The sequence below is a fragment of the Hemibagrus wyckioides genome, linkage group LG06 (genome assembly GCF_019097595.1).
Source record: "Hemibagrus wyckioides isolate EC202008001 linkage group LG06, SWU_Hwy_1.0, whole genome shotgun sequence".
Taxonomy (NCBI): Eukaryota; Metazoa; Chordata; class Actinopteri; order Siluriformes; family Bagridae; genus Hemibagrus; species Hemibagrus wyckioides.
Genome location: NC_080715.1, coordinates 9,237,909 through 9,264,215, shown reverse-complemented (window position 1 = coordinate 9,264,215; position 26,307 = coordinate 9,237,909). Strand labels below are relative to the sequence as shown.

At 39.3% G+C, this 26,307-nt stretch overlaps 1 protein-coding gene across 1 annotated transcript in view; it reads left to right on the top strand.

Annotated features, from left to right (window-relative positions):
* Positions 1-26,307, top strand: part of fstl1b (follistatin-like 1b) — a 61,190-nt gene that overhangs the window by 22,747 nt on the left and 12,136 nt on the right. The window contains exons 3-4 of the mRNA XM_058393288.1: positions 23,721-23,822; positions 25,058-25,187. Coding sequence (XP_058249271.1) covers positions 23,721-23,822; positions 25,058-25,187 — 232 coding nt within the window. The remainder of the gene's footprint in view (positions 1-23,720; positions 23,823-25,057; positions 25,188-26,307) is intronic.

Below are 26,307 nucleotides of genomic sequence, written 5' to 3'. Positions count from 1 at the left end.
TGATCTCAGAGCAGTGAGTTTCCTGCAAAGCTAGTGAGGTCAGTCACAGAGCTGTTCTGGGATCAGTGCTAGGGATTTTCGAGACCATTAATCTCATTATGCCTGTGATTGAGAACAGTCTGATTGCTGAAACACTTATGCAAGGCTTAATTCACAGTGGGACGTTATTCATTGCTCACTAAGTTGATGAGAGAATTTTTGTTCTCTCAATTTCAAATGAAGCAATTATTCTCGCTTCCACGGTTTTACGTTTTCTGTCCTTTGTAATTTATGGACCTTTTTTATGCACTGTGTTTCCAACTTTGGTTAGAAGCTGAGGTATTATTATTACGGAGCTAGTCTAGTAAAACAATGAATCATGTTTTATTTGTAATCACAATCACTGGCATTCCTAATTAATTAAATTTAAAAAACTATAAGCTCATACGAGTTAACTGTCTGCCAAAACACCTGCTTTGCTGTTTGACTATTTTCTGAGTCCTGTATCCAAAAGGTTGATTGTTTTCATACGTGTCGGATGACAGGAGACTGAACCAGATGCAGCTGCAGGTGACAGGATTTTATTAAAGATGCCAGGCAAAATCTGAAACACAATAACTGGTGATGCACAAACAGGATAAACTGGGCAACAGCAACAACCTGAAGAAAAAGAACAAGAGGAAAAACAACAAAAACAACAGGAAACAGGCAACATTTACTGGAAATAAACAGGATGACAGTTGCAATAATGCCCTGCGATGGACTGGCGACCTGTCCAGGATGTACCCCTGCCTTTCGCCCAATGTGCGCTGGGATAGGCTCCAGCAGACCCCCGTGACCCAGATTAGGAATAAAGAGGTTATAGACAATGGATGGATGGATGGATGAATTGCAGTACGTTTTAGCAATAGTAAGACACCAGAAACAAACTGAGCATATGACCTTATAGTATGTATGTGTGAGTGGAATCAGTGTAAGTCAGGTGACTGTGAGAGTTTGTGTATTCCAGGGCGGCCATGTTTGTAGGCCATGGTGCATTCTTCAGGGCCAGACATGAGAAACAAGGACATTTACCTCATTTGGTAGACATGCTTACATTTATCTTATTTATACAACAGAGCAGTTGAGGGTTAAAGGCCTTGCTTAACGGCCCACCAGTGGCATCTTAGTGGTCCTGGGACTTAAACTTATCAGAAGTCTAATTCCTTAACCACTGAGCTACCACTTGATTGAACTGACATGGTTGAATTGATAGTATGTGCTATAATTTGAATCACGTGTATAGTGTAGTGTAGAGGATTTGTTGTTATGCATGTGAAGTTTATTGATTAGAGGTATAAACAAAACAAAAAACCTAATGAATTCAGCTCGAGTGGAATATTTATGTGCATTTATATATTTCTATTTTACTTGTGGTTGGCTTTTCAGATCTATGTACAGTAAAAAATGTAAAAACTTTACCATGTAAAGATATTTTCCTGACTGCTACACAACTGCGCTAAATAATCGTGGTATGTTTTTAAGCAGTATTATCATAATTATCGATTTAGCCGTCATTGTAGAGGATATACATATATATATATATATATATAGTAACTATTTGAGTTTTATAGTAAAGATGATGGCACAGGGGCTAAGACTCATAAAGAGTGAGAGAAAAAATAAAAAGCCTGACGTTTTTTTTTACTGCACCGCATACTTTGAAGGTCATAACACCTTGAGAAAACCATATTGGTTTTCTCCCTTCCTCCACTTCTCTCCATCTACACTCGAGCGTTAATTACTTCCAGTCACTTCTCCAGTTGATTCTAGGTGCTGCGTCTGTGTTTAAACAGCTGGATCATTTTCACCTAACTCTAATCCTGTGTCCCCTGGTCAGCGGCGCAGAGAAGCCTGCTGTCTCAGGTGTAATTTATAATGAAGAAGTGTGTATTTTGACAAAGAACAGGTACTGAAAGGAATGAAATTGTGAGAAAATTATAGGCAGGTCTAAGGAAAGAGTCGGCAAGGGAAACAGCGCCTGAGGGGAAAGCATGATGGGATGATAATGGTTGGGTTCAACTTTAGAAAGAAAGTTAAGGAACGTCGTTAAAGGGCTGGAGATGTCTGGGTAATAAGATGAAGATGAAAAAGACACAGACAGTGGAGGGTAAGTGTCTGCCTGAGAAGAGTATGTCTATCATTTCTTTTTGGGAAAGATAAGGAGGAAGAGTAGTGATGCTGACGAGCTCAGCTCTTGGTGAACATCTTGCTATTTGCTGTAATATTCACAAGCACCAACTGTCTTTTCGTCATAGCTGTGCTTCCTACAGTATGATCAATGTGCTATTATTAATCCATGTATTCATCTTCGGACCAATAACTGCGCAGCCAACCGAACTAGGAAAAGAAGAGCAATAATCTGATATGATTTATAGTGTTTTGCTTTATTGATCGTTGCTACCTATTACATTATGCGATGGCAAGTTTGCTTGATGACTTTGCAGGAATAAGATGAGCCAGATTAGCTTTAATTTGCTTACCAACTTGATCGATTGCATGAGATGTGCATTTAGCAGTGGGTTACGCTCATGATTGGACTGCACTCTGCAGGGAGAGTGGGGCAAAAAAAAAAAAAGCGAACGAGCGTAAACCCTGAGCTGGAGGACGACTGACGTTTCAGCTTCTCTCAGGCAATGTCATTTCATTTGTGCTCTCTACACTCCCACTGCACAAAGTCAGTCTCGCTCGCTAACCTGCTTTTCTGTCTCTCACTTATTTTCCTCTAGCTCGCTCTTTTTGCTATGCACGCTTTGTTCCGTTCTTTCCTTCATCTCTCCTTCATCTCAGGCTGTAGGCTCTGGGATCTGTGCAGATTTAGCTTGTTGTCTGTCAGAGGCAGCGGAGCGCTCAGGAAAGCTGACATGAAACTGACAGAGAGAAAGAGAGAGAGCTTTAATTTGAGTGGGAGTTTTATCTGAGGAACACTTGATGTTGTTAACTGAGGTATCTGGCAGTACTAGCGTGGTTTTTTTAACCTGGGTATTTCTCCTAGATTCATGTATTGTATGTTAAGGCAACCATACATAAGGAACAACATACAACATATACTTGTGTTCCTGTTACACACTTGGGTGTGTGATGTTTTAGGAAAATAATCAGTACGTGAAAATGAGTTACTGTTAGCACCAATGATGTTGTGGTATTCTTCTTATATTGCAGCAATTTGCCAATGAATACAGCTTCTTTTTATCAAATGTCAAATGTTTTGTCTATTTACGGCTTCCTTAAGTGTCGCAGAACATCCACAGCACAAGTCACGTTGAGTTGAGATCCGTGCTCAGCAACAAGATTGGCTCGGATAGTTAGTGATCTGGAGGTGTCGAGCACGAAGGCTATGAGAACGACAGCGGAATCGGACGCTGAACTGTTTGGGCACAGTTTACAAATGAGGAAGTGAGAGAGCTAGACGGACTAAATCGCTCTCTATATGTAGAGGTGAAGATGTGTGTTTGACTAAAACTGACCTCCAACTAGGAAAATACCCCTTAAATTTGGAATTCCTACTAGGAAAGTAGGTTGGGAAGGTTATCTCAGTCATCATGGATGCTTAGTGTGAACTTAGTGTGAGCTTAGTGTGGGCAGTGGTGGCTCAAGTGGTTAAGGCTCTGGGTCGTTGACCGGAAGATCAGGGGTTCAAGCCCCAGCACCACCAAGTTGCCACTGTTGGGCCCTTGAGCAAGGCCCTTAACCCTCTCTGCTCCAGGGGTGCTGTATCATGGCTGACCCTGCGCTCTGACCCCAACCTCCAAGGATGGGATATGCGAAGAAAGAATTTCACTGTGCTGTAATGTATTTGTGACAAATAAAGGCTGTTTCAACTGCAACAAAGTGAGTTTTCCTTTATGTATATGCTTGTGTATATACTACACATACTGACATGCTAGCTTGTTGAATTTTTAACACTGGCCATACAGTCCACTGTTTCGATGAGGAAATTATTCATCAAAATTAGCTGGCTAGACAAACTTTTATTTAGACAAACTGTTTTTTCCTTTTTTCGTAGCTCAGCAGCACAGAAGTCAAAAATGTTAATAAATGTCATCCCACTTTAGAGTTATGTTGAACGCAGCATAAATCCCACTGCAGCGCTATCAGAAGTTGGTCAAACAGTATTGAGGGTAACATTCATACTGAAAATCATTAACCAGAGAAAAATAGACCGACATGAAAGAAACTGAAATGAAAAATTCAACTTCATTTAATCGCAACCTAAATCTTGGATGTCACTCTACATCACATATTAATTATATTTACTCATGTAAATTATTCAGGGTAAATAATATCAGCAAAGTCTTTTCCTGCGTCTTAAAGACCCCTAAAATCCCAGTGTATTTTGTATATGACACTTAGGGCTTATGTACAGTCACCTTCAAAAGTATTGGAACAGCAATGGCAAATCTTTCTCTTTTTTTTCCCCCCCATATACTGACATTTGGGTTTGAGACCGTAAGACGAATCAGTCAAGCGCAGTATAAGGAGTGTCATGCTTGCTATGGATGCTTCTGGAACATTCTCACTAATCTTTATTGATGATGTAACTCATGCCGGAGCAGCAGAAAGAATTCAGAAGTCTGCAGGAGCAGAGGTCTACAGAAACGTCAACTCTGCAAGGTGACAGTCATATTCATCTTATCTAACTGGGAGGAGCTTCATCATGCAGCAAGTCAATGAACTAAAACACAGCGCCCACACAAAGACAACTATATCGGGGGGAAATAGAAGGTTTTAGACTGGCAAAGACCTTAACCCAACTGAGCAGCATTTCACCTCCTTAATGTACTTATGGATCCAATTTTTAGGTGAAGACATTCTAATACGTTAATTCACCTAAAAATGGGATGGTCTGCCACCAAAGGTGCCTATCTTGTTTAACACATCTAGATGAAGTTCAGATATATCATCTCATGTTCATCTTTTCGTCTTAAACCCAAATGTTTTCAGTGTACAGGAAAAAAGAAGAGAACTGCCCTTGCTGTTCCAATACTTTCAGAGTGGACTATATGTCATCATTAGCAAGACTAAGTATGTTGTTGGAAGGAAAGTAACACGATTCTCTGTGATGTGAAGTCCAGAAACTCTGTCCTACATACCAAGACTGCTGGGAATGTTTGCTCTCTGCTGTCTCTCTTTTGTCCTCCCTCCATTACTCACTACATCATCTCCTCTCTCTCTCTCTCTCTCTCTCTCTCTCACTCACTTACTGCCAGAACAGCCTACAGGATAAACAACAGCAAGACTGTACACAGTCCTATACAGGGTGTGTTTTGGCAGATTCTGTGTGTCAGTATTTCCATGGCATATACTGCCTATCCTAGAAAGCTGCTGCCTCGTGAATGCAGTTTTAACTCTGAACATATGACAGAAGAATGAAATTCAAACGCCAAATCAGCTTCTCTTCAATTCTGGACCTCTGGACCTTCAACATTTGGGGTATAATGAAGTGTTTTAAATTGGGCTGCTGTGCCGCTTTGATTTATTGTGCGCTCACTGTTTTTTGCTGTCATCAGAGTAGAAACTTTTATTATGGTGTGAACTCAACTGACTTTAAAACCTTTACATCGAGAAACGAAATGGGATGGAGCCAGAGAGGGCTGTACTTGACACTCGGAGTTATTTTAGCTTTAATTATACATGGTGGGGTCATATAGTTAAGTTATTGCTAGCTTTTAAAGCCGCTGTGCAGAGGTCTGGGAAAATAGGAGTGGGCAAAGAGCAGCACTCATGAAACACCTTGCTGTTAACTACTAGTTCTGGAAGAAAATGAAAAATAAGCCAGAAATCAAGGAGAAAATGACAGAAAGGTAATGAAAGCTGGCACTTTAATATGTCATATACAAAATGTCATATAAAAAAAATTCTTATATCAGTTTCTTTTCATTTTCTATGGATATTATTACTTCCATAAGTATTGATCTCAGTTCTATTCCACCACACAGTGACGCTAAAAGCAATCTATAAAATCCACTCATTTTCATTTATATTACTCAACACTTTTCTGATAAAAAAACATCTATTCCCTTTTTTTAATTAGACTTATTCAGCATAGTCTCAGAACAGCTATTGCCACACATTTCCTATCGAGACCTATGTCTACGCTTTCATTTGTTCTGGTTGAGTAATTGTTTATTTTACATTTATTGCTAATTGCTAAAGTCTGGTCAGTTCTTACTCAGAAATCAGAGAGGGAGAGGGTAAACACAAACTTCTGGGCAAGTGCATCTCTTTCACTTGGCAGTAAGACACTCTGGGGAAAGTGATGTCCGTCTTCTTGGCTAGTGTCTCTGTGACAGGGGAGAGAGATCATGCCATCCATCATGTTCTTTGGGCTCCTACAGATGGCTGTGACATGATCCGAAGTTGCCAAGTCTCCAGACGATAAGGCAAACCCCGTTTCTGTTTCTGTTCTGTTTGCAAACCAAGGATAAATAAACTTAAATTTCTTTAGTTTTGCTTTGAGTACTGAAGGTTTAGAAAGTCCCCCTTTTACATGGTATATATCATAGATTGTATATTTCTGCATCTGCAATAACACAACATTAATCTTCATCCTTGCCATCCATGAAAATGAGCAAATGTATATATATATACAGATTATATTATGGGCAGTAACACAAAGTGTTAATGTTAATAGTGCAATGTTTTCAACAAAACACTGCATTTATTTTTAGAACAAACACCGGGCCATTTTCTATATTGTCTATCCAGGTTGAAGCCAAGGATTTAGTAAACAATAAATCAATATAAAATGCAAATTAATAAATTAAACAAATAATTAATAAATCTAAAGTTTTCATCACTAGGTGCAGACAACACATATTTTGTTTCTTCCTATTCACAGGTCCATCAGCTACTTGTTTGACTCCATAAATGATATTTAGCTATGAATATCTCACATTTCTGACACACTTATTAGTTTAGTAACCTCTGTTTAACCAGGATAAAAAAAAGTTAATCTCTTTTACAAGAGTGGCCTGGCCTAGAATACACAAATTAGACTCGTACCTAAAAAATAATAATTAAATAAAAGAAGATAATTAATAAACAAATTATAAAGAAAAGAATGTATACAAATATACAGTCAAATATCACAGAAACAACTTTCAACATGACTCTACTCATAGTTACTTCCAAGTGCCATAAATTCACCCAGAGAAGGGATCACAGGACGTTCCTGTTGTTTTAAGTGGTTCCCTGTTGATGAGGCATTCAAAGTCCAAACCTTTCTCTTTATTAATTCAGTTATTGTATTGTATCATTGTGTAGAGAGTGTGGCATGATGCATAAACTTGGTAATGATTGTATCTCCGAAATCATAAACTGAGTCCGTAGCGAGGGTCAGAACACAGACCGGATTAAAGAGGATAATCCATAATCAATGGTGAAATCAAAACAAGAGTCAGAAACCATGAAGCAAAAAAGCTAAGCTTGGTATAAAAATGCAGGGCAAGACTTTGCAGCAAACAGTGATGCAAAAAAAAGGGAACAGTAATCAAGAATTAACACAGAACTGGCGAAAACAATCTGACAACAAACCAATCAGAGGGAAGGGATGCGGAGACATGAGTGGAAAAGAAACCACTACAGATTTTAATCAAATATAAAGCTTATCATTCAGCAATTTTAATAAAACTAACATGAGCATAAATCAAAACAAATGATTTCACTAGAAGCACAGAGTAATGTGAAATATGCCATATGTAAACCTGTCTGACTCTGAGGCTGTTATGTATCTATGAGTCACTGTTGCACAGCTTCCAGACCTGTGCCTCGAAAAACACATACCACCACCTCCATAAAAAGATCATTGACATTTTATCCATTTCTAACGCTGAGAAACCCAGACATTCTTTTGTGTTATCTAGACGCGACTCTTTGTTATCAGGCCTACGGCAGTTTTACAGCTTCGTCCATGCAACCAGCTCTTAAATCCCTTTTCTGGTGATCTGTAACTTTCAAAAAGGATTTTTGATTGCAAAATTAATTATTAAATGTCTTCACGGTCCTGAACACTAGTGAAATGATATGTTAGATAAGCTCCATCTCAATCACTCACATCATTAAACAGCAATATGCAGGTCATTTATTTAAAAAAATGAATGAGTCAGCGTTTAGTTCTCATAGCCCCAAGCTATGGAGCTCTCTCCCTGGAAAATATGAGAGATAATGTCATATGAAGAGCGTATATACCCAATCTCAATATGCATGAAATGAATGTTGTTTTAAACATACCATTATTATTATTATTATTATTACTATTATTATTATTATTATTATTATTTTGTTTTATGGTATTGAGTTTTTATTTATTATCCATTTTGGTTTCTTTGTTTCCTTTCATTTTGTTTTATATAATTTTATTATGTTAAATCCATTAAGCTTTCCTTTAAATGTGGGTTTATTCTGTTAGGCCATAAAACCAAATAAGCAATTAGTATCCAAATGCATCCAAAAAAAAAAGAAACAGAAAATTGGCAAAAAAAAATCAATTCATCACTTCAGTAATCTGATAATAATTAGGCTCATGCTCTCTATGGGTCAATTTATCTTTTTAAAAAATATGACCAACAATTTTTTACATCCTTCCCTGAACCTTAATTGATGACATTAATTAAAAATCGCTTTCCTGGCAAAAGATACTGGAATTTTTTCAGAGTTGCACATTGCTTAAAATGTTTTTCTTTGGGCCATGAAGTATGGTGGTTTAAAACAGTTCTGGTTTTGTTTACACACATGTAGATGTGTAAAAAAATCTATCAGTGACAGAATCCAAACAGAAATCCAAAGCAAACATGAGTACATAGTGTTTCATTATGGGAGCTACAACACAGAGAGGAAAACGGACCGTTATTATGTAACAGATGTAATTAACAATGATGAATAACCTGATTATTGGATTAAAAGCTTCGGTACATTTGTTGGATGCCGTTTACATGAAATGCGCTTTACATTCTCTTGAATCAGAATCATTTATTATCATTTACTCTGAGTTTGTCTTGGTAGAGAGGGTGTAATATGAGATTGTGTGGGGCAGGGGTGGCTCAAACAGTTAAAGCTCTGGGTTATTGATCGGGTTGGGGACTTGCTGCATCACCAAGCTGCCCTTGACCAACTGCTGGACCACTGAACAAGGCCCTTAACCCTCTCAGCACCAAGGACACTGTATCAATGCTGACCCTGCAATCAGACCACAACTTCCTTAGCTGGGATATGTGAAGAAAATGTATCTTTTTCTTCTAGGTGAACAAAATAATACAAATCATATAAAGCGCACAGTGCAAGTACAAATAATCGGAACAGTACAACAGTGTCAATATGAACAATTTAAAGAGTAATGACACTGTACATAGAGCTAGACAGAATATACAGATAATACAACCACAATAAAAACACACTAATTAATAAATAAAACCAATAGGCCACTGCTTTGGCTATGCAGTACACTGATTCTTCTGTTCAGCTTGATCTCAAGTTTCTCATCGGTTTACAATGTATTCTGTTTTAGCTCCACACACACCTGAGCCAGGTGATAAAGGTTGTAGAATACTGATTACTCTAGTGCACTGGTGTGTTCTGAGCAGGAAATGAATAAATATGTGAGCTAGCTGGGTTTCTGAGGACTGCATAGTGAATATGAGGTGTAGAGAAGATGCTGATGTTGACTATGGTCAAGGTTTCTATTTCACGTTATCTCTTACTTCCTTGCCAGCGTCGCCCTTAGCTTGCTCTTTAGGGATCTAAATCTACATCTAGATTACTGAGAGAATTTTGGATGAAAAGCAAAAGGATGTACATGTTCACTTCCTGCATTCTCCTTGGAATTCTTGCATAACGGCGGAATCCATCGAAAGTACATCGGATTATCCGAGTTTCAGTTGCTCATAGTTTTGGCAGGTTTGACATCCAACTGCTGGCTTGTAATTGGTCTTTCGGAATCAAATCAAGTCATGCGTTCATCCTTTCAAAAGTCTAGAAGCTTTGGACAACAAAGCCATGCTGTTTCGGGATTTATTTTCTCATCAAAAGTCTGACCAGAAGCGAGAGAATCTTCTTGTCTTTCTGGTAAATAGGACGCAGCTCAGATCCGTGGATTTCCGTGCTGATTCTGTAATCCTGTTTTTCTTAACCTGCTCCTCAGAAATGCTGGAACAAAGCAGCTGAGTTAAAGTTCACTGGCCCCTGATCGATCCTTCTTTCTCGTTCTTCATCGCTCCATCTGTCTACCATCCACTTTCCAGCCCCCGCCTCTTCCAGTTGCCATGGAAACCCTTGCGGTTCAGGGTTTTCGATTTGGTATTTGGTTGAGCTAAAGTGTGCCACACTAAATGTCAAATAGACTGCCCCAGTTCAGCAGAGAAACTTTGAAGGTCTAAACACTTCTCTTAGATTTGCTCATGATCACTGATGAAACTCCAGCTAGATTCCACTAAACTAATAGAAAGCCATGTTGGAGTGAGATCTATGAGATCTTGGTGGGATTTCAATAGTGCCTTGATTCGAGTTTTCACACCCTGCTGTTGCTGCGTATGACCGACGTTGCACTCGCTCGTATGACAGCTTGAAGTATTTTTCTGTTTGTTCGAGCACTTCGGTTTCGCTTTTCTCTGACAAACATAAAAATCTTCCCAGTGGATATTTCAGTTATGCAGCATGAGTCATGGATTACACAGCAGGGATGGGAAAGGGTGGACATGGAGAATGTGGCAGAATCCAGATGTGGAAACAGCGCTTGTGGAAAACACCCCCACACAACCATCCAGACACCCTGCTAACACTAATCATCATGCCGTTTAGGGAGAAACGTCTCGCAGAGAGAGTCAGAATGAGAGAATATGTGGACAATGAAGAAAGATGGAGGTCAGTGTGACACCAAAATGTGACTCTAGGCATCTACATTCTGTGACGATTAGCTAACCACATGGTAGAAAAATAACTTTTGTCTATAGACAGCCTCTCTAACAGTGCAGTAACAGGAGGGCAGGACACAGGAAACATTTCAGAAAAGAAGAGGAGGGGGGACGGGCTAGGGTGCAGTCAGGGTGTGTATGTGTGTGTGTGTGTGTGAGTGTGTGTGTGTCTTGTAGTAACCTCTTTACTTCAGACTCAACTTGGCAGCAGCCGATTGGCCAGATTGCTGCTCACATGACCAGTACAGTGCAGTGAAGAGGGGGTTTGAAGAGAGAGAGAGAGAGAGAGAGAGAGAGAGAGAGAAAGACTAACTTTTTAAAGACTTGTAGTAGATACAGGGCCATTGGTAGAAGTCGATGACAAAGCAAAATGTATCCGTGGAAGGCCGCCTCACCTCAGGAGAGAACGAGAATAAGGTAGAAGGAAAGAGAGGAAGCTGGAAAGGAAGGGAGAAGAAAAGAAAAATAGGGTGTTCACTTTTGTGCTGACTTGAAGTTACAAAAGTAAAGCAAAAAGGGTCTGAGAGGCGGTAAAGTGTACAGCAATAGTTATCTGATTTAACTTAAAGTATTGAAGGAAGGAAGGAAGGAAGGATAGAAAGAAAGAAAGAAGGATAGAAAGAAAGAAAGAAAGAAAGAAAGAAAGAAAGAAAGAAAGAAAGAAAGAGGGTCCTTGATTTTTTGCGGACTTGAAATAGATTGTGGTGCAGAAATGTGTGTGTGAGAGAATTATAAAATGACGAAAAGAAATGAAATAGTCTGAGTGCATTATGCAGTGAGGTTTTCACCACCTCAGGGAAGAAAAAGAGAAATATGTAGAAATTATAAAAGAGAGATATTATGTAAGGTGAAAAGAAAGAGAGGATTTTTTTTTCTTATAAACAAAAAAGTAAAATAACAAAGATCAGAGACAGCATCATGCATGCATATAAAATAGAAAGAAAGAAAGAAAGAAAGAAAGAAAGAAAGAAAGAAAGAAAGAAAGAAAGAAAGAAAGAAAGAAAGGGGGTTTTATACAGGCTAGAATCAGAAAGTCAAAAAGAAATGAAATAGCCTGAAATTATAAATTATAAAGCGAAGCTTGAGCTACCTCAGGGAAGAAGTAGAGAGATAAAAATTACAATAGAATATTAGATAGAAATAAAAAGATAAATAGAGTTAGGGGAGAAGGGGGAAGAAAAGAAACAGTACCGTTACTTCTGTAAAATGTGTATTGTAGGAAAGCATGATGGATGAATGAATTGATGGATGGATAAATGGGTGGATGGTTGAAAGCTGAAGGGATGGATGACCAAATGATGGATGGATGGATGGATGGGTGGGTGGATGGGTGGGTGGATGGGTTGATATATGGAAGCATGGATGGATGATGAATATGTGGATGGATGGATGGATGGATGGATGGATTAATGAATGGATGGGTGGGTGGATGAATGGATTGATATATGCATATATGGATGGATGGATGATGTATATATATAAAATGATGGATGGGCAATGAATAGATGGATGGATAATGTATGTATATATGGATGGAGAGATGGATGATGTATATATGGAAGGATGGATGATGAGTAGGTGGATGGATGGATGGATGGATGGATGGATGGATGGATATATATAAAGATGAATGGATGATGTCAATATGGAAGGATGGATGGATGCATGGATGGATGGATGTGGCATATATGGAAGGATGGATGGATGATGAATAGGTGATTGGATGGATGAATGGATGGATGGATGGATGAGGTATATATGGATGGATGGATGGATGGATGGATGGATGGATGGATGGTTAGATGGATGAGGTATATATGTATGGATGATGGATGGATGGATGAGGTATATATATATGGAAGGATGGATGGATGATGAATAGGTGATTGGATGGATGGATGGATGGATGAGGTATATATATATATATGGAAGGATGGATGGACAATGAATAGGTGATGGATGAGGTATATATGTATGGAGGATGGATGGATGGATGGATGGATGGTTAGATGGATGAGGTATATATGTATGGATGATGGATGGATGGATGGTTAGATGGATGAGGTATATATGTATGGATGATGGATGGATGGATGGTTAGATGGATGAGGTATATATGTATGGATGATGGATGGATGGATGGTTAGATGGATGAGGTATATATGTATGGATGATGGATGGATGGATGGATGGATGGATGGTTAGATGGATGAGGTATATATGTATGGATGATGGATGGATGGATGGTTAGATGGATGAGGTATATATGTATGGATGATGGATGGATGGATGGATGGATGGATGGTTAGATGGATGAGGTATATATGTATGGATGATGGATGGATGGATGGATGGATGGTTAGATGGATGAGGTATATATGTATGGATGATGGATGGATGGATGGTTAGATGGATGAGGTATATATGTATGGATGATGGATGGATGGATGGATGGATGGTTAGATGGATGAGGTATATATGTATGGATGATGGATGGATGGATGGATGGTTAGATGGATGAGGTATATATGTATGGATGATGGATGGATGGATGGATGGATGGATGGTTAGATGGATGAGGTATATATGTATGGATGATGGATGGATGGATGGATGAGGTATATATGTATGGATGATGGATGGATGGATGGTTAGATGGATGAGGTATATATGTATGGATGATGGATGGATGGATGGATGGATGGTTAGATGGATGAGGTATATATGTATGGATGATGGATGGATGGATGGTTAGATGGATGAGGTATATATGTATGGATGATGGATGGATGGATGGATGGTTAGATGGATGAGGTATATATGTATGGATGATGGATGGATGGATGGATGAGGTATATATGTATGGATGATGGATGGATGGATGGTTAGATGGATGAGGTATATATGTATGGATGATGGATGGATGGATGGATGGATGGTTAGATGGATGAGGTATATATGTATGGATGATGGATGGATGGATGGATGGTTAGATGGATGAGGTATATATGTATGGATGATGGATGGATGGATGGATGGATGGATGGATGGTTAGATGGATGAGGTATATATGTATGGATGATGGATGGATGGATGGTTAGATGGATGAGGTATATATGTATGGATGATGGATGGATGGATGGTTAGATGGATGAGGTATATATGTATGGATGATGGATGGATGGATGGTTAGATGGATGAGGTATATATGTATGGATGATGGATGGATGGATGGTTAGATGGATGAGGTATATATGTATGGATGATGGATGGATGGATGGATGGATGGTTAGATGGATGAGGTATATATGTATGGATGATGGATGGATGGATGATGGATGGATGGATGGTTAGATGGATGAGGTATATATGTATGGATGATGGATGGATGGATGGATGGATGGTTAGATGGATGAGGTATATATGTATGGATGACGGATGGATGGATGGTTAGATGGATGAGGTATATATGTATGGATGGATGGATGGATGGATGGATGGTTAGATGGATGAGGTATATATGTATGGATGACGGATGGATGGATGGTTAGATGGATGAGGTATATATGTATGGATGATGGATGGATGGATGATGGATGGATGGATGGTTAGATGGATGAGGTATATATGTATGGATGATGGATGGATGGATGGATGGTTAGATGGATGAGGTATATATGTATGGATGATGGATGGATGGATGGATGGATGGTTAGATGGATGAGGTATATATGTATGGATGATGGATGGATGGATGGATGGATGGATGGATGGTTAGATGGATGAGGTATATATGTATGGATGATGGATGGATGGATGGATGGATGGTTAGATGGATGAGGTATATATGTATGGATGATGGATGGATGGATGGATGGATGAGGTATATATGTATGGATGATGGATGGATGGATGGTTAGATGGATGAGGTATATATGTATGGATGATGGATGGATGGATGGTTAGATGGATGAGGTATATATGTATGGATGATGGATGGATGGATGGATGGATGGTTAGATGGATGAGGTATATATGTATGGATGATGGATGGATGGATGGATGGATGGTTAGATGGATGAGGTATATATGTATGGATGATGGATGGATGGATGTTTAGTACAGTCTGATCTATAGTGCAGAGCCGAAGCCGGTGTTTTTCTGTTGCACACTGACTTTTTCTGTCATTATTGCTGACTTTTATGTAAATAAGAATAAGAATCACAATTTATTAATCAGCAGATGGACAAAGCCATAAAACCCCCAGACACTAATTATATTCAGGAGCTAACTTTCCAGAGGCGAACAAATACAACTGCACGAGCTAACAGATGTTTCCTGAGCTAGTGATAAAAACCTGACGTGAAAGCCACTAATTTGCCGCAGCACTACTTCAGCTGTTCCTGTTATTTTCATTGTTTTCTTATATTACTAAATAATGTTTCTTGCCTGGACTTCACCTATGTTTAGTCTTGAAAAAGGAAAGAAATAGAACAAAGAATCTCTGTTGTATCTTTCAAAAACCACAATTTGAAAGAGCCCTTTAAAGGTCTATTAGCTAAGATTATTCAGAATTTGGCTCTGAAATTTGAACAGGTGGAGTTAAATAAGATTTCATTCATTTCTTTGACTTCTTAAGCCCACCCTTTAATCCCGCCCCTGTCTGAAAAGCTCCGCCCCCAGAACTTACAGTTGTTCTGCTAGGTTTCTAACTGGGCAGGTTTGCTGTGGTCCGAATCAGAGTGTGAATGTTTTCAGCGCCACTGCTGCATTGGTCTGATGTTAGACATCACCACGCTCATGGAGAACATATCATATCAGCATTTATAAATTTGTTCCATTATGTGCAGCAGACTGAATAACATTTGAGTCTGTGTGTGTGGCATAATTCATCAGATATCCATGAGAATGCGGCGTTCTGCTGCTCAAACAATGTTTCATGTGTTTCACTATGTTTTAGTGTGTTGTGAAAACTAATGCTGTCATCATCGGCTGAAACACACACACAGTTCCTGAAGAAGCACAGACCCGAGTACGAGTTGTGTTCACATTCACTGGAAATCACAACACAGTTCCAATCCAACCCAATTCTCAGGTTCGGTACCATGCGGTTCTTCCCAGTCCACATAAACCTGTGATCTGTTTCAGACCAAACTGCTAGTGTGAAAGGACATTAGTTGATCTTTTCAGCTCAAGCAGATGTCCAGCTGAGTTACAACTCGATAATTACGCAAAGTTCGCCTTGTAATAATTTACAGGGATTCACAAGTGCAGTTGTCGTTATTGTTTTTAATGGAAAAAAAAAATAATACAGATCACTAATTCACACAGATCACTAATTCCATATCCAGCTTCTTCTCCTTCACCGGATATCAGTTCCTTCCCCTTGGAAAAGCACTGGCAGGGTGTATTCTAGTTTTGTTTACGCTGAGATTTTTCGATTATTATTATTATTTTTTTGGTCACAGGAGAATTATCTGGCTGCGCTGGTTGGTGGAGTGAGGGAGCACTGAGGTGCATCCATAAAATGATCAACAAGAAGCCCATCCAAACACATCCAAATACAAACCAGACCAGATGGCAGGATTTCTACTAGCAGATAATGTTAAAAAATAGACTATTGCACCTTTAAGGTGTGGGCTTTTCATCATTTGAATTTGAAATAACAGCTGGTCCAGCGTTCAGCTCCCACCTCTGGAGAGAGAGCGAGAGAGAGAGAGAGAGAGAGAGGAGAGATGAGAGAGAGATGAGAGAACGATCAAACAGAAGATGGAATGAAGAAAATGGGCCTTGACTTTTGTACAGATTTGAAGTAGAGATGTACGTGAAAGAGAAACGAATGTATGGTTAAATATAATAATTTAAAAAAGGTGTACAGTGTATAGTGAGGATCACCGCAACTAAGTGTGAGGTGAAAATGACTTTGCATTTTGAAAAAGCATACTTTATACTCGATTTTATACACCAGAACACTCGTGAGAATGTAGAGACAAAATGAATAAAATATGAAATGAGAGAAGAATCTGAAGTGAAGGTGAGGGTGAAGAAGGTAAAAGCCTGAAACACTCTGTGTCCATACAGAGAGGGCAGTGATTACCTCCTGATGGCTCAGTGCTGCCCTCTACAGCACACTTCTCTTCTGTAGGCACGATGACTCGAGCGTCATTAAAGCATCGTTTCCCATCTCAGGAGAGAGCGCTCAGAACGATACTCACTCCATCATATTACACATTACACTGATGATAATGTTGTTAATGCTTGGGGAAATTTTGCCCAGAAGGCTGGAAATAATCATATAGGCATGACTGATCACACAGTTTAGAAGGGAGAATCTTTTGGAAGAAGAGGTGGGATAAAGTTGTAGAGCTTTTCCAAAAAAATCTGTGTTTGCCTAGCAGCAAATCTGAAACTAGAGCTATCCATTCTGGCTGAGTGTCCTGGCTAACACTGGCTAATCCATCCTGAATAATTTTAGCCTATCCATCCTGAATAACTCTGGCTAATCCATCCTGAATAACTCTGGCTAATCCATCCTGGCTAACTCTTGCTAATCCATCCTGAATAACTCTGGCTTTTACATCCTGGCTAACTAAAGCCTATCCATTCCTGGCTAACTCTGGCTTATCTATCCTGACTAACACTGACTAATCCATCCTGGCTAACACTGACTAATCCATCCTGGCTAACTCTGTTGTATCTATCCTGGTTAACACTGACTAATCCATCCTGACTAACACTGACTAATCCATCCTGGTTAACACTGACTAATCCATCCTGGTTAACACTGACTAATCCATCCTGACTAACACTGACTAATCCATCCTGACTAACACTGACTAATCCATCCTGGCTAACTCTGGTGTATCTATCCTGGTTAACACTGACTAATCCATCCTGACTAACACTGACTAATCCATCCTGGCTAACTCTGGTGTATCTATCCTGGTTAACACTGACTAATCCATCCTGACTAACACTGACTAATCCATCCTGGCTAACACTGACTAATCCATCCTGACTAACACTAATTAATCCATCCTGGCTAACACTAATTAATCCATCCTGGCTAACACTGAATAATCCATCCTGGCTAACACTGACTAATCCATCCTGACTAACTCTGGTGTATCTATCCTGGTTAACACTGACTAATCCATCCTGACTAACACTGACTAATCCATCCTGGCTAACACTGACTAATCCATCCTGGCTAACACTGACTAATCCATCCTGGCTAACACTGACTAATCCATCCTGACTAACTCTGGTGTATCTATCCTGGTTAACACTGACTAATCCATCCTGGCTAACACTGACTAATCCATCCTGGCTAACACTGACTAATCCATCCTGGCTAACACTGACTAATCCATCCTGGCTAACACTGACTAATCCATCCTGACTAACTCTGGTGTATCTATCCTGGTTAACACTGATTAATCCATCCTGACTAACACTGACTAATCCATCCTGGCTAACACTGACTAATCCATCCTGGCTAACACTGACTAATCCATCCTGGCTAACACTGACTAATCCATCCTGGCTAACACTGACTAATCCATCCTGGCTAACACTGACTAATCCATCCTGGCTAACACTGACTAATCCATCCTGGCTAACTCTGGCATATCTATCCTGACTAACACTAATTAATCCATCCTGACTAGATAGATACTTTATTCATTCCACTGATTAATCCATCCTGGATAACACCGACTAATCCATCCTGGCTAACTCTTGCTAATTCATCCTGGCTTACATTGGCTAATCCATCCTGACTAACTCTGGCTAATCCATCTTTGCTAGTCTGTCTAATCCATACTTGCTAACTCTGGCTAATCTATCCTGGCTAATCTATCCGGGCTAACTCTGGCTAATCTATCCTGGCTAACTCTGGCTAATCTATCCTGGCTAACTCTGGCTAATCCATCTTGGCTAACTCTGGCTAATCTATCCGGGCTAGCTCTGGCTAGTCTCTGTGAGTTTTTACCACACTATTTTCTTCCTATTGATTTGCTATTGGCACCTGTCTGGGAAAAAGTCTCATCCACTGACAAACACTAGGTTTTTCTTTTTGTTCTGGTAAAATTCTGCCTTTTTCTTTCTGCCTTTCACTTATTCATTTGTTCGACTCTTTTATCCAGCGCGCCTCAAAGTTGCTCTAAAGAGATGAGAGTTAACGACCCGAGAGTGACAGCTTGGGATTGCAGTACTGGGATTTAAACTCACAAACTTCTGCTCACTAACCCAGAGCCCTAACTGCTGAGCCAACACTGCTTCATTAGCAAAGCTGACAGCTCTTGTTAGCAATGTTGTCAAATAGGCGGAGTCTGTGTCTGAGGTTATCTGATGATGTGAAATGCACAAGATGTGAAATGCTGCACTACAGTCCAGGAAACTAGGGATCTCTCTATTGATGGCAACATTCTGCGAGAATGAAAGCACACAAAACTCCAAAACAAGCATTTACTAGTGAGCAGTAAACTTTCCTGGTGCTTTAATAGAACCAACTGCAGCGTGTTAGTGAAAATTCACAAGATGTTTGAATGAAATCTTACCAGACAACATTAAAAAAACAAAAATAACAGAAGTGGCTGAATAACAAATGTCCTTCTGCACTTTACATGAGGGCACTAAGTAGGGCACTGAGATTTATCATTCTGTATCATATGCAGGCTTCAAACAAAGTGGGAATGGATTTTCTGGATGTGAAACATTTACATTTAGGGCATTTGGGAGACACCCTTATCCAGAGCAACATACATTTTTATCTTATTTTATATATCTGATTAATTGAGGGTTAAGGGGCCCAGCAGTGGCAGCCAGGTGGACCTGGGAAACAAACTCACAACCTTAAGCCAAAGCCTTAACCACTATGCTACCACATCCCCCATGAAACAGTGATGTTACCTCCTACATGTGCTGGTGTTCTACACTTTTTTAGCTACACTACAATTTTAGCTCCACTAATAAACCTCAGTCTCAGCTCAGCTCACATGCTACCAGGGCAAGTACAGAATAAAAAAAGGCATTTTCATGATGCCTAATGCAGTATTTATTACAATATTCTGATCTGAGTGGTAAACGGTAAAGGATGTATTGCTAAATAGATAAATAAATGTCAAAGGAAAAGGACCGGCAGAAAGGACATTGACTTAGGAGACATTTTCAATCAGTACAAACAAATGAATTATTTTATGGCCGCAAGTCTGATCTAAAATTAGTCAGGACTCTGTTGGCTTTCAGTGTGTAAAATATCCTGATGGTGTGTTTAGCTGCTGAAGAGCAGCCCCGTGCTGGGCAAATTATTCACACCTCTCCATAATACAAGCTTTTTTGTACAACTTCTACAATAAAATTCCATTGTCTGTACCACTTATCCGATCTATCCTCGGGTCAAGGTCTATCTCAGGCGTCATCTGGCATCAAGGCAGGATACACCCTGGACGGAGTGCCAACCCATCGCAGGGCACACACACACACACACTCATTCACTCATGCAATCACACACTACGGGCAATTTAGAGACTCCAATCAGCCTAGTAGCATGTCTTTGGACTGTGGGAGGAAACCGGAGCACCCGGAGGAAACCCACCAAGCATGGGGAGAACATGCAAACTCCACACACCCAGTGAGCGGGAGCGAGACTCGAGCCGTCTACAAAAAAATTATAACATTTAAATCCAATTAACAGACTTTTAGGCTAGATGAAAACAGAAATGTTAATGAAATCCATATGAGTCAGTAAACATCACTGTGGAGTGTGACATGACAAAGAAATTCAGTCATAAACATGGACACAACAAAACCCTCGTTCCAAAAAATTCCACTCTGGAGAAAAAGAGTTAACATTGAAGCAGCTAATTGTTACAGATGATTGGTTAATATGTGATGTGTTAGATGCTTTACTGTGACATAATTCACCATATCTACTGTATATTATGTAATGAATGCAGCACCTCGGGATGGGAAAATAATCAAAGACTGCGTATCGTGATCTGTTACTCCCGTAAATTTTTTATTATTATTTTCCAATAACCTTGAAGCATGCCTTGAAGTATTTTATATCGCATCATATACTCATTCTTGTGTTTTCAGCACAGTTTATCACTCGGTTTAATGTCTATGAAACAACTTACCGTTCTCAATTGCATTATAGAAGCTGTACAAGGTCGGACGACAGCGGCGTCTCTTATTTTCTCTCTTTTTTGAAGTTAATAAGACAAAAAAAAAACTGTTACAGAGAAATCACACAGAGGAAGACATTTAACCCTTGAGTCTCCTTCGATAAACATTTATGTTAGTAGAGAAAACTTAACCATAAGGATGATGTGTTTTTCTTTGTTAAATAACAAATGAATGTTTGTGGAGCATTTGTAATACACATCCTAGTGAAGAGGCAGGTTGTTACTATAGTAACGATCATGACAAGATCATGATGTTGTTAATAGCTAAATGAAACTCCTTTGTTACATCTCCCTTTATTATTAATGCCACAAATAATCTATAACCCTCAGGTAGGAAAGCTTTGAATAAGAGCCATTCCTATTGCTTTTGGTGTACAGTAGCAGAAATAAGGATGTGTGTGTGTCTATTTTCTGATATTTCCTTGCAGTAAAATAATAAAGTAACTCATTTTTTTTGCTGCGATGGCACTTTTCGAACTCTGTCTCGCGTCGGCGTGTTTTGATAAGTCCGTCTCCTGCTTCACTAGCTGCTGTGCTCCAGTTGAAGGCTCGTCCATGCTGTGTGTGAGTCGAGCACCGTTCCCCCCCCCCAGAGGAGTGCCATTTGTTACGGAGCAGGAGGGAAACGCTTTATACCCCACGTGCCCTTCTTTTCAAGGAGAACATCCTGTTGTCAGGGTAACAAGAGGCAGGCGGCCTGATGGGAGTTTGTGGGAAGCGGAGAGAGTTCTGCCATTTATAGAGTGATATTTATCCTCTCTCCTGAGACTCTGTCTCTGTGTGTGTGTGTGTGTGTGTGACCACTGTATATGTGTGGGTTTCTTGTGTTTTTGAAATAACTGGCTTTTCGACTGTAATATCAAACCATCGTATCCACCAGGTCGGGCTTTCAAGTCACTCGTCTACAAAAATCTCAGCTATTTCTTTTAAGATGATAATTCACTGATAAAGCATGAAAATTTTATTTGGATCATGTTAATTAGACTCAGAGATAGAGCCAGAGGTCAGAGGACACGAGTAAGGACGTGCATTGAGATCTATTGCCTGTATTATGTATTTTGCATATTTTATTAATTCATTATTTAAAAAATGAATTAAATCCTAAATATTTTGATAGTAATTGATGCACAAGCACATTTATTTTGCATTTATTTTTTCATTATGTTAACTGAAATGTAGATAGAATTGATTGATTTAATTATTGAATAATAATTATTTCTAAGAATAATGTGTTTCAGAGATTTATATTTATATTTATATTTAGGATGTATATAATATAACCCAGTGTAGGCTTTTAATTTTAATAATATAAACTTGAATAAGTGTAAAGACTCATGATATCCACTTCTCATACATATGACAACTTTTTGTTGTAACTCCTGACTGTTAGTGGTCCCCATGATATTATAAAGAACCCTTATTAGGTCATCTCCTGAAGGCCCAGTGCAAAGAACACACTTTCAGTAACAACATCTCCAAGGAGAGTTAATTATCCAGATGTGGAGCTATGCTGCAGGTTCAGGAAACACCTCTAGTGCTGAGATGAGCAGCCCTCAATGGAGTAGTAGAGGAGACCAGTTGAGCGAGTGTATTTATTTTTCTTTCTTATGCAATCACTCCATCTAGTGTTGAGCTTGTGTAATGGCTTGCTATTAAAACTCTGCAACATGCATCGTCCGGGTGAAAATAATGGGCCAAGCATAAAGTGCATGACATTTAATGTGTCAGTGTATAAAAAAGTATAAAGCAACACTCAGCATTAACACTGAATGCATCCAAGAGCACTATACACCACTCAGGCATAACATTATGACCACCTGCCTAATATTGTGTTGGTCCCCCCTACATTCCTGAAGGTGTGCTGTGGTATCTAGCACCAAGATGTTAGCAGCAGATCCTTAAAGGATACTTACAAGGATAATTTGATAGATACTGACCACTGTAGACCGGGAACACTTCCACAAGAGCTGCAGTTTTGGAGATGCTCTGATCCAGTGGTCTGGCCATCACAAACTGGCCCTTCGTCAAACTCGCTCAAATCCTTACGCTTGTCCATTTTTCCTGCTTCTAACACATCAACTTTGAGGACAAAATGTTCACTTGCTGCCTAATATATCCCACCCACTAACAGGTGCCATGATGAGGAGATCATCAGTCTTATTCTCTTCACCTGTCAGTGGTCATAATGTTATGCCTGATCAGTGTATTTACATATTTAAAAAAAAACCCTCATACACTTTTTCTTTGCTGTAAGACCCCCATTAACTACTCTGTAACAGGGGTTTAGAGTTATGGACGTTATTCATTGCTTAGTTGTGATGGTATGAGGATTTTCTTGACTCCAGTGTACATCTGTGAATGCTGTAAATGTACAGCAACTGAGAGATTCAGTAGGGTGCAAAATAGAGTTAATTTCTGTTCCAGTTGTAACACAAATGCAAGAAAGTTCAAAGGGGGTGAATATTTATGCAAGATCTTGTGCACACCATCTTGTGAGAAAAAAGGCTTTGCCCTGTATACATTTATATGGAGTATGAGTAGTTACAGTATATATATATATATATATATCTGTATAAATAATATGTGTGTGTGTTTTCGTCTGCAGGAACCTCAGAGCAAGTCGAAGGTGTGTGCTAATGTGTTCTGCGGTGCAGGGAGAGAGTGTGCAGTAACAGAGAAAGGCGAGCCAACCTGCTTGTGTATCGAGGTAAGAAGTACAGGATGTTGTTACAAAAATTTACGACATTTTAATGAGGGACATTGTGACACTGTTTAGCATCAACAGAACAATGAGCTGTATTAGGTAACGCTATAAGCTCACAAAGTAGGGATTAAGAAAAAAGTAAATAAAATGGTAGGTACAAAACTAGATTCATTGATAGGTCAAGTGAATAAAAATGGATGTTTGGATTTTCCTCAAGATATCCAAAGAAATAGGGTTAGGGTGGTCAATGGACACAACCAAAAAAAGGCCACAAAATTCCATTTTTTTGGCCTGAGTTAACTATCCAGCACAAGAATAATTGTAGAAAAACTTATAAAATGACCCTGTATATATTTTACATGAAAATAAATAGCAGTTTTACTAGAAAATGTCTATGTGAAAGAAACCACCTTTAAATAGATCAAAAATCTCGTGTTTAGCCACATAATACAGTGGATGTGAATGTGCTGGGAAATTACAAGCTTGTCTGACTGACTGCAGCTATACCAAGAACTTACACAAGGTGAATACTAATCCCGCAGTTTTATTGGCCTCTTTAAGTCCGAAAGTTACTGCCTAGCAATCAAACTCTGAGGAATTAACATCCGTTATATCATTAAGAGGAAACTGGAAAACTGCCCGATCTGTTTTCTTGGAATGGATTCCTAAATATAATGCTTTTATTTATTTCTTTTATTTTAATGAGCGCAATATTCTGGCTGTCCCTAAATATACCTGCGCTCAGTGCCAAACTTTCATCTTATGTGTTTAGGAATAAATAAACAGCTCATTTATTTGTTTGTGCTCCATATTTGATGAGGTAGTTCCAGATCACGGATTTAAACGTGTTCAGTGTTTGATCGGTGTTTGTTAGCATTTTTAGCTCTCGCTCTGTCGTTTAAAGATTAAATAACACCTAGAGGATTTTTTTTTTACCCGTGAGAGAAGACGGTATGTTACTGAGACAAGGGTCTTATTATTATTTTTCTCATGGTTTCTCTCTAAATACAATTCACTACAAGGCTGTCAGCTGTGTTTCATCCATCATCGATTACCCAAAGAGACACAAAAGGGGGTTAAATATTTTTTAATCATCATAATACAGTCAGAATTAAAACAATTAAAGGTAGACGTTTTTGCGCAGGTAATATACATACTGTATGAATATTATCGTAGTTGTTTATGAAGATGCCCTTAAGAACCTGATAAAAAAACGACTGTGTATCGTTCTCTTTCAGCAATGTAAACCTCACAAGCGCTCTGTGTGTGGCAGTAATGGGAAAACATACAGGAACCACTGCGAGCTTCACAGAGACGCCTGCCTCACCGGACTCAAGATCCAGGTATCACATGATGGCCACTGCAGAGGTGAGAGAATAGAGCATGGGACAGTAGCATGAGGGCACATAAATGTGTGACTGAACTAAACTGGCTTGTGCATTGCAGGAGCACCTAGAGGGCACTTTATCTCATTTTTTCACCTAGGGGGCACTGCATCACATTTGTAGCACTGGAATGACACCCTATATGGTACTTTATTTAGCAATTGTATTAGGAAAGGCCCGGTGTGAATGTAGTTTTTCATTCCAACCAAGTGAGTCTAGTGAAAGCCAAGCTCAACTGATTAAACAGGTGGAATCAGGTGTGGTTTCTGCGTGATTGGTATGAAAACCTGCACCCACTTCGACCCTTTTATATCCCTGACCAAGAGGGTGTTTCATATCATCATCTTGCCTATAGAAAAGCCCAAAGGTCACTGCAACTCATATTCTTTCCTGGAAGAGTGCCCAAGTGGGCATTTTCGGACATCTGAGCACTTCATCATATATTCGCTATATATGTAAGGCACTTCATTATGTTACTTTTCACGAAGGGGAAACCTGTAGTGCACTATAGCTTGCTTTCTTCCCTGAAAGGGCATCCTAAAGGGCACTTCATCGTGTTTTCTTGCACATAGGGGAACCCTATCGGGCACTGCATCACATATTCCCTGCTAGAAGGGCACCCTAGAGGTCACTTCATCATGACTTCTTACATGTAGGCGAAGGCTACATTTCTCGTATGGGTAAATTTCTTGAATGTATCCGCATCCTAGAGGACACTTCATAATTTTTTTTTCTATTAGATGGGAAGCCATTAGGACACTCACATTTTCTCAACTATGAAAGCACTTTATGCATCATAGGGGCACCTTAGAGGGCACTTTATCACCTTTTATTTACCACAGGACACTTTCTCAGTGTTTTGTTTTCTCAGTCAGTATATATTGCTTTCTTTTGATTTCATCCAGGGGGCCTATGACCTCAATATATGGCATCCAGAGAAACAAAATAAACACTGAGCCTGTTCTGAACTTGATTCAGTGCGTGAAAAGCTTGCTGAAGGCATGGATTTAGACATGGATTTAGAGCCAGTCCTCCAGCATGTTTAGATTAAGGTGCAGTTTTGAATCCAATTTTCGGAAATATATTTTATTAAATAAAAAGCT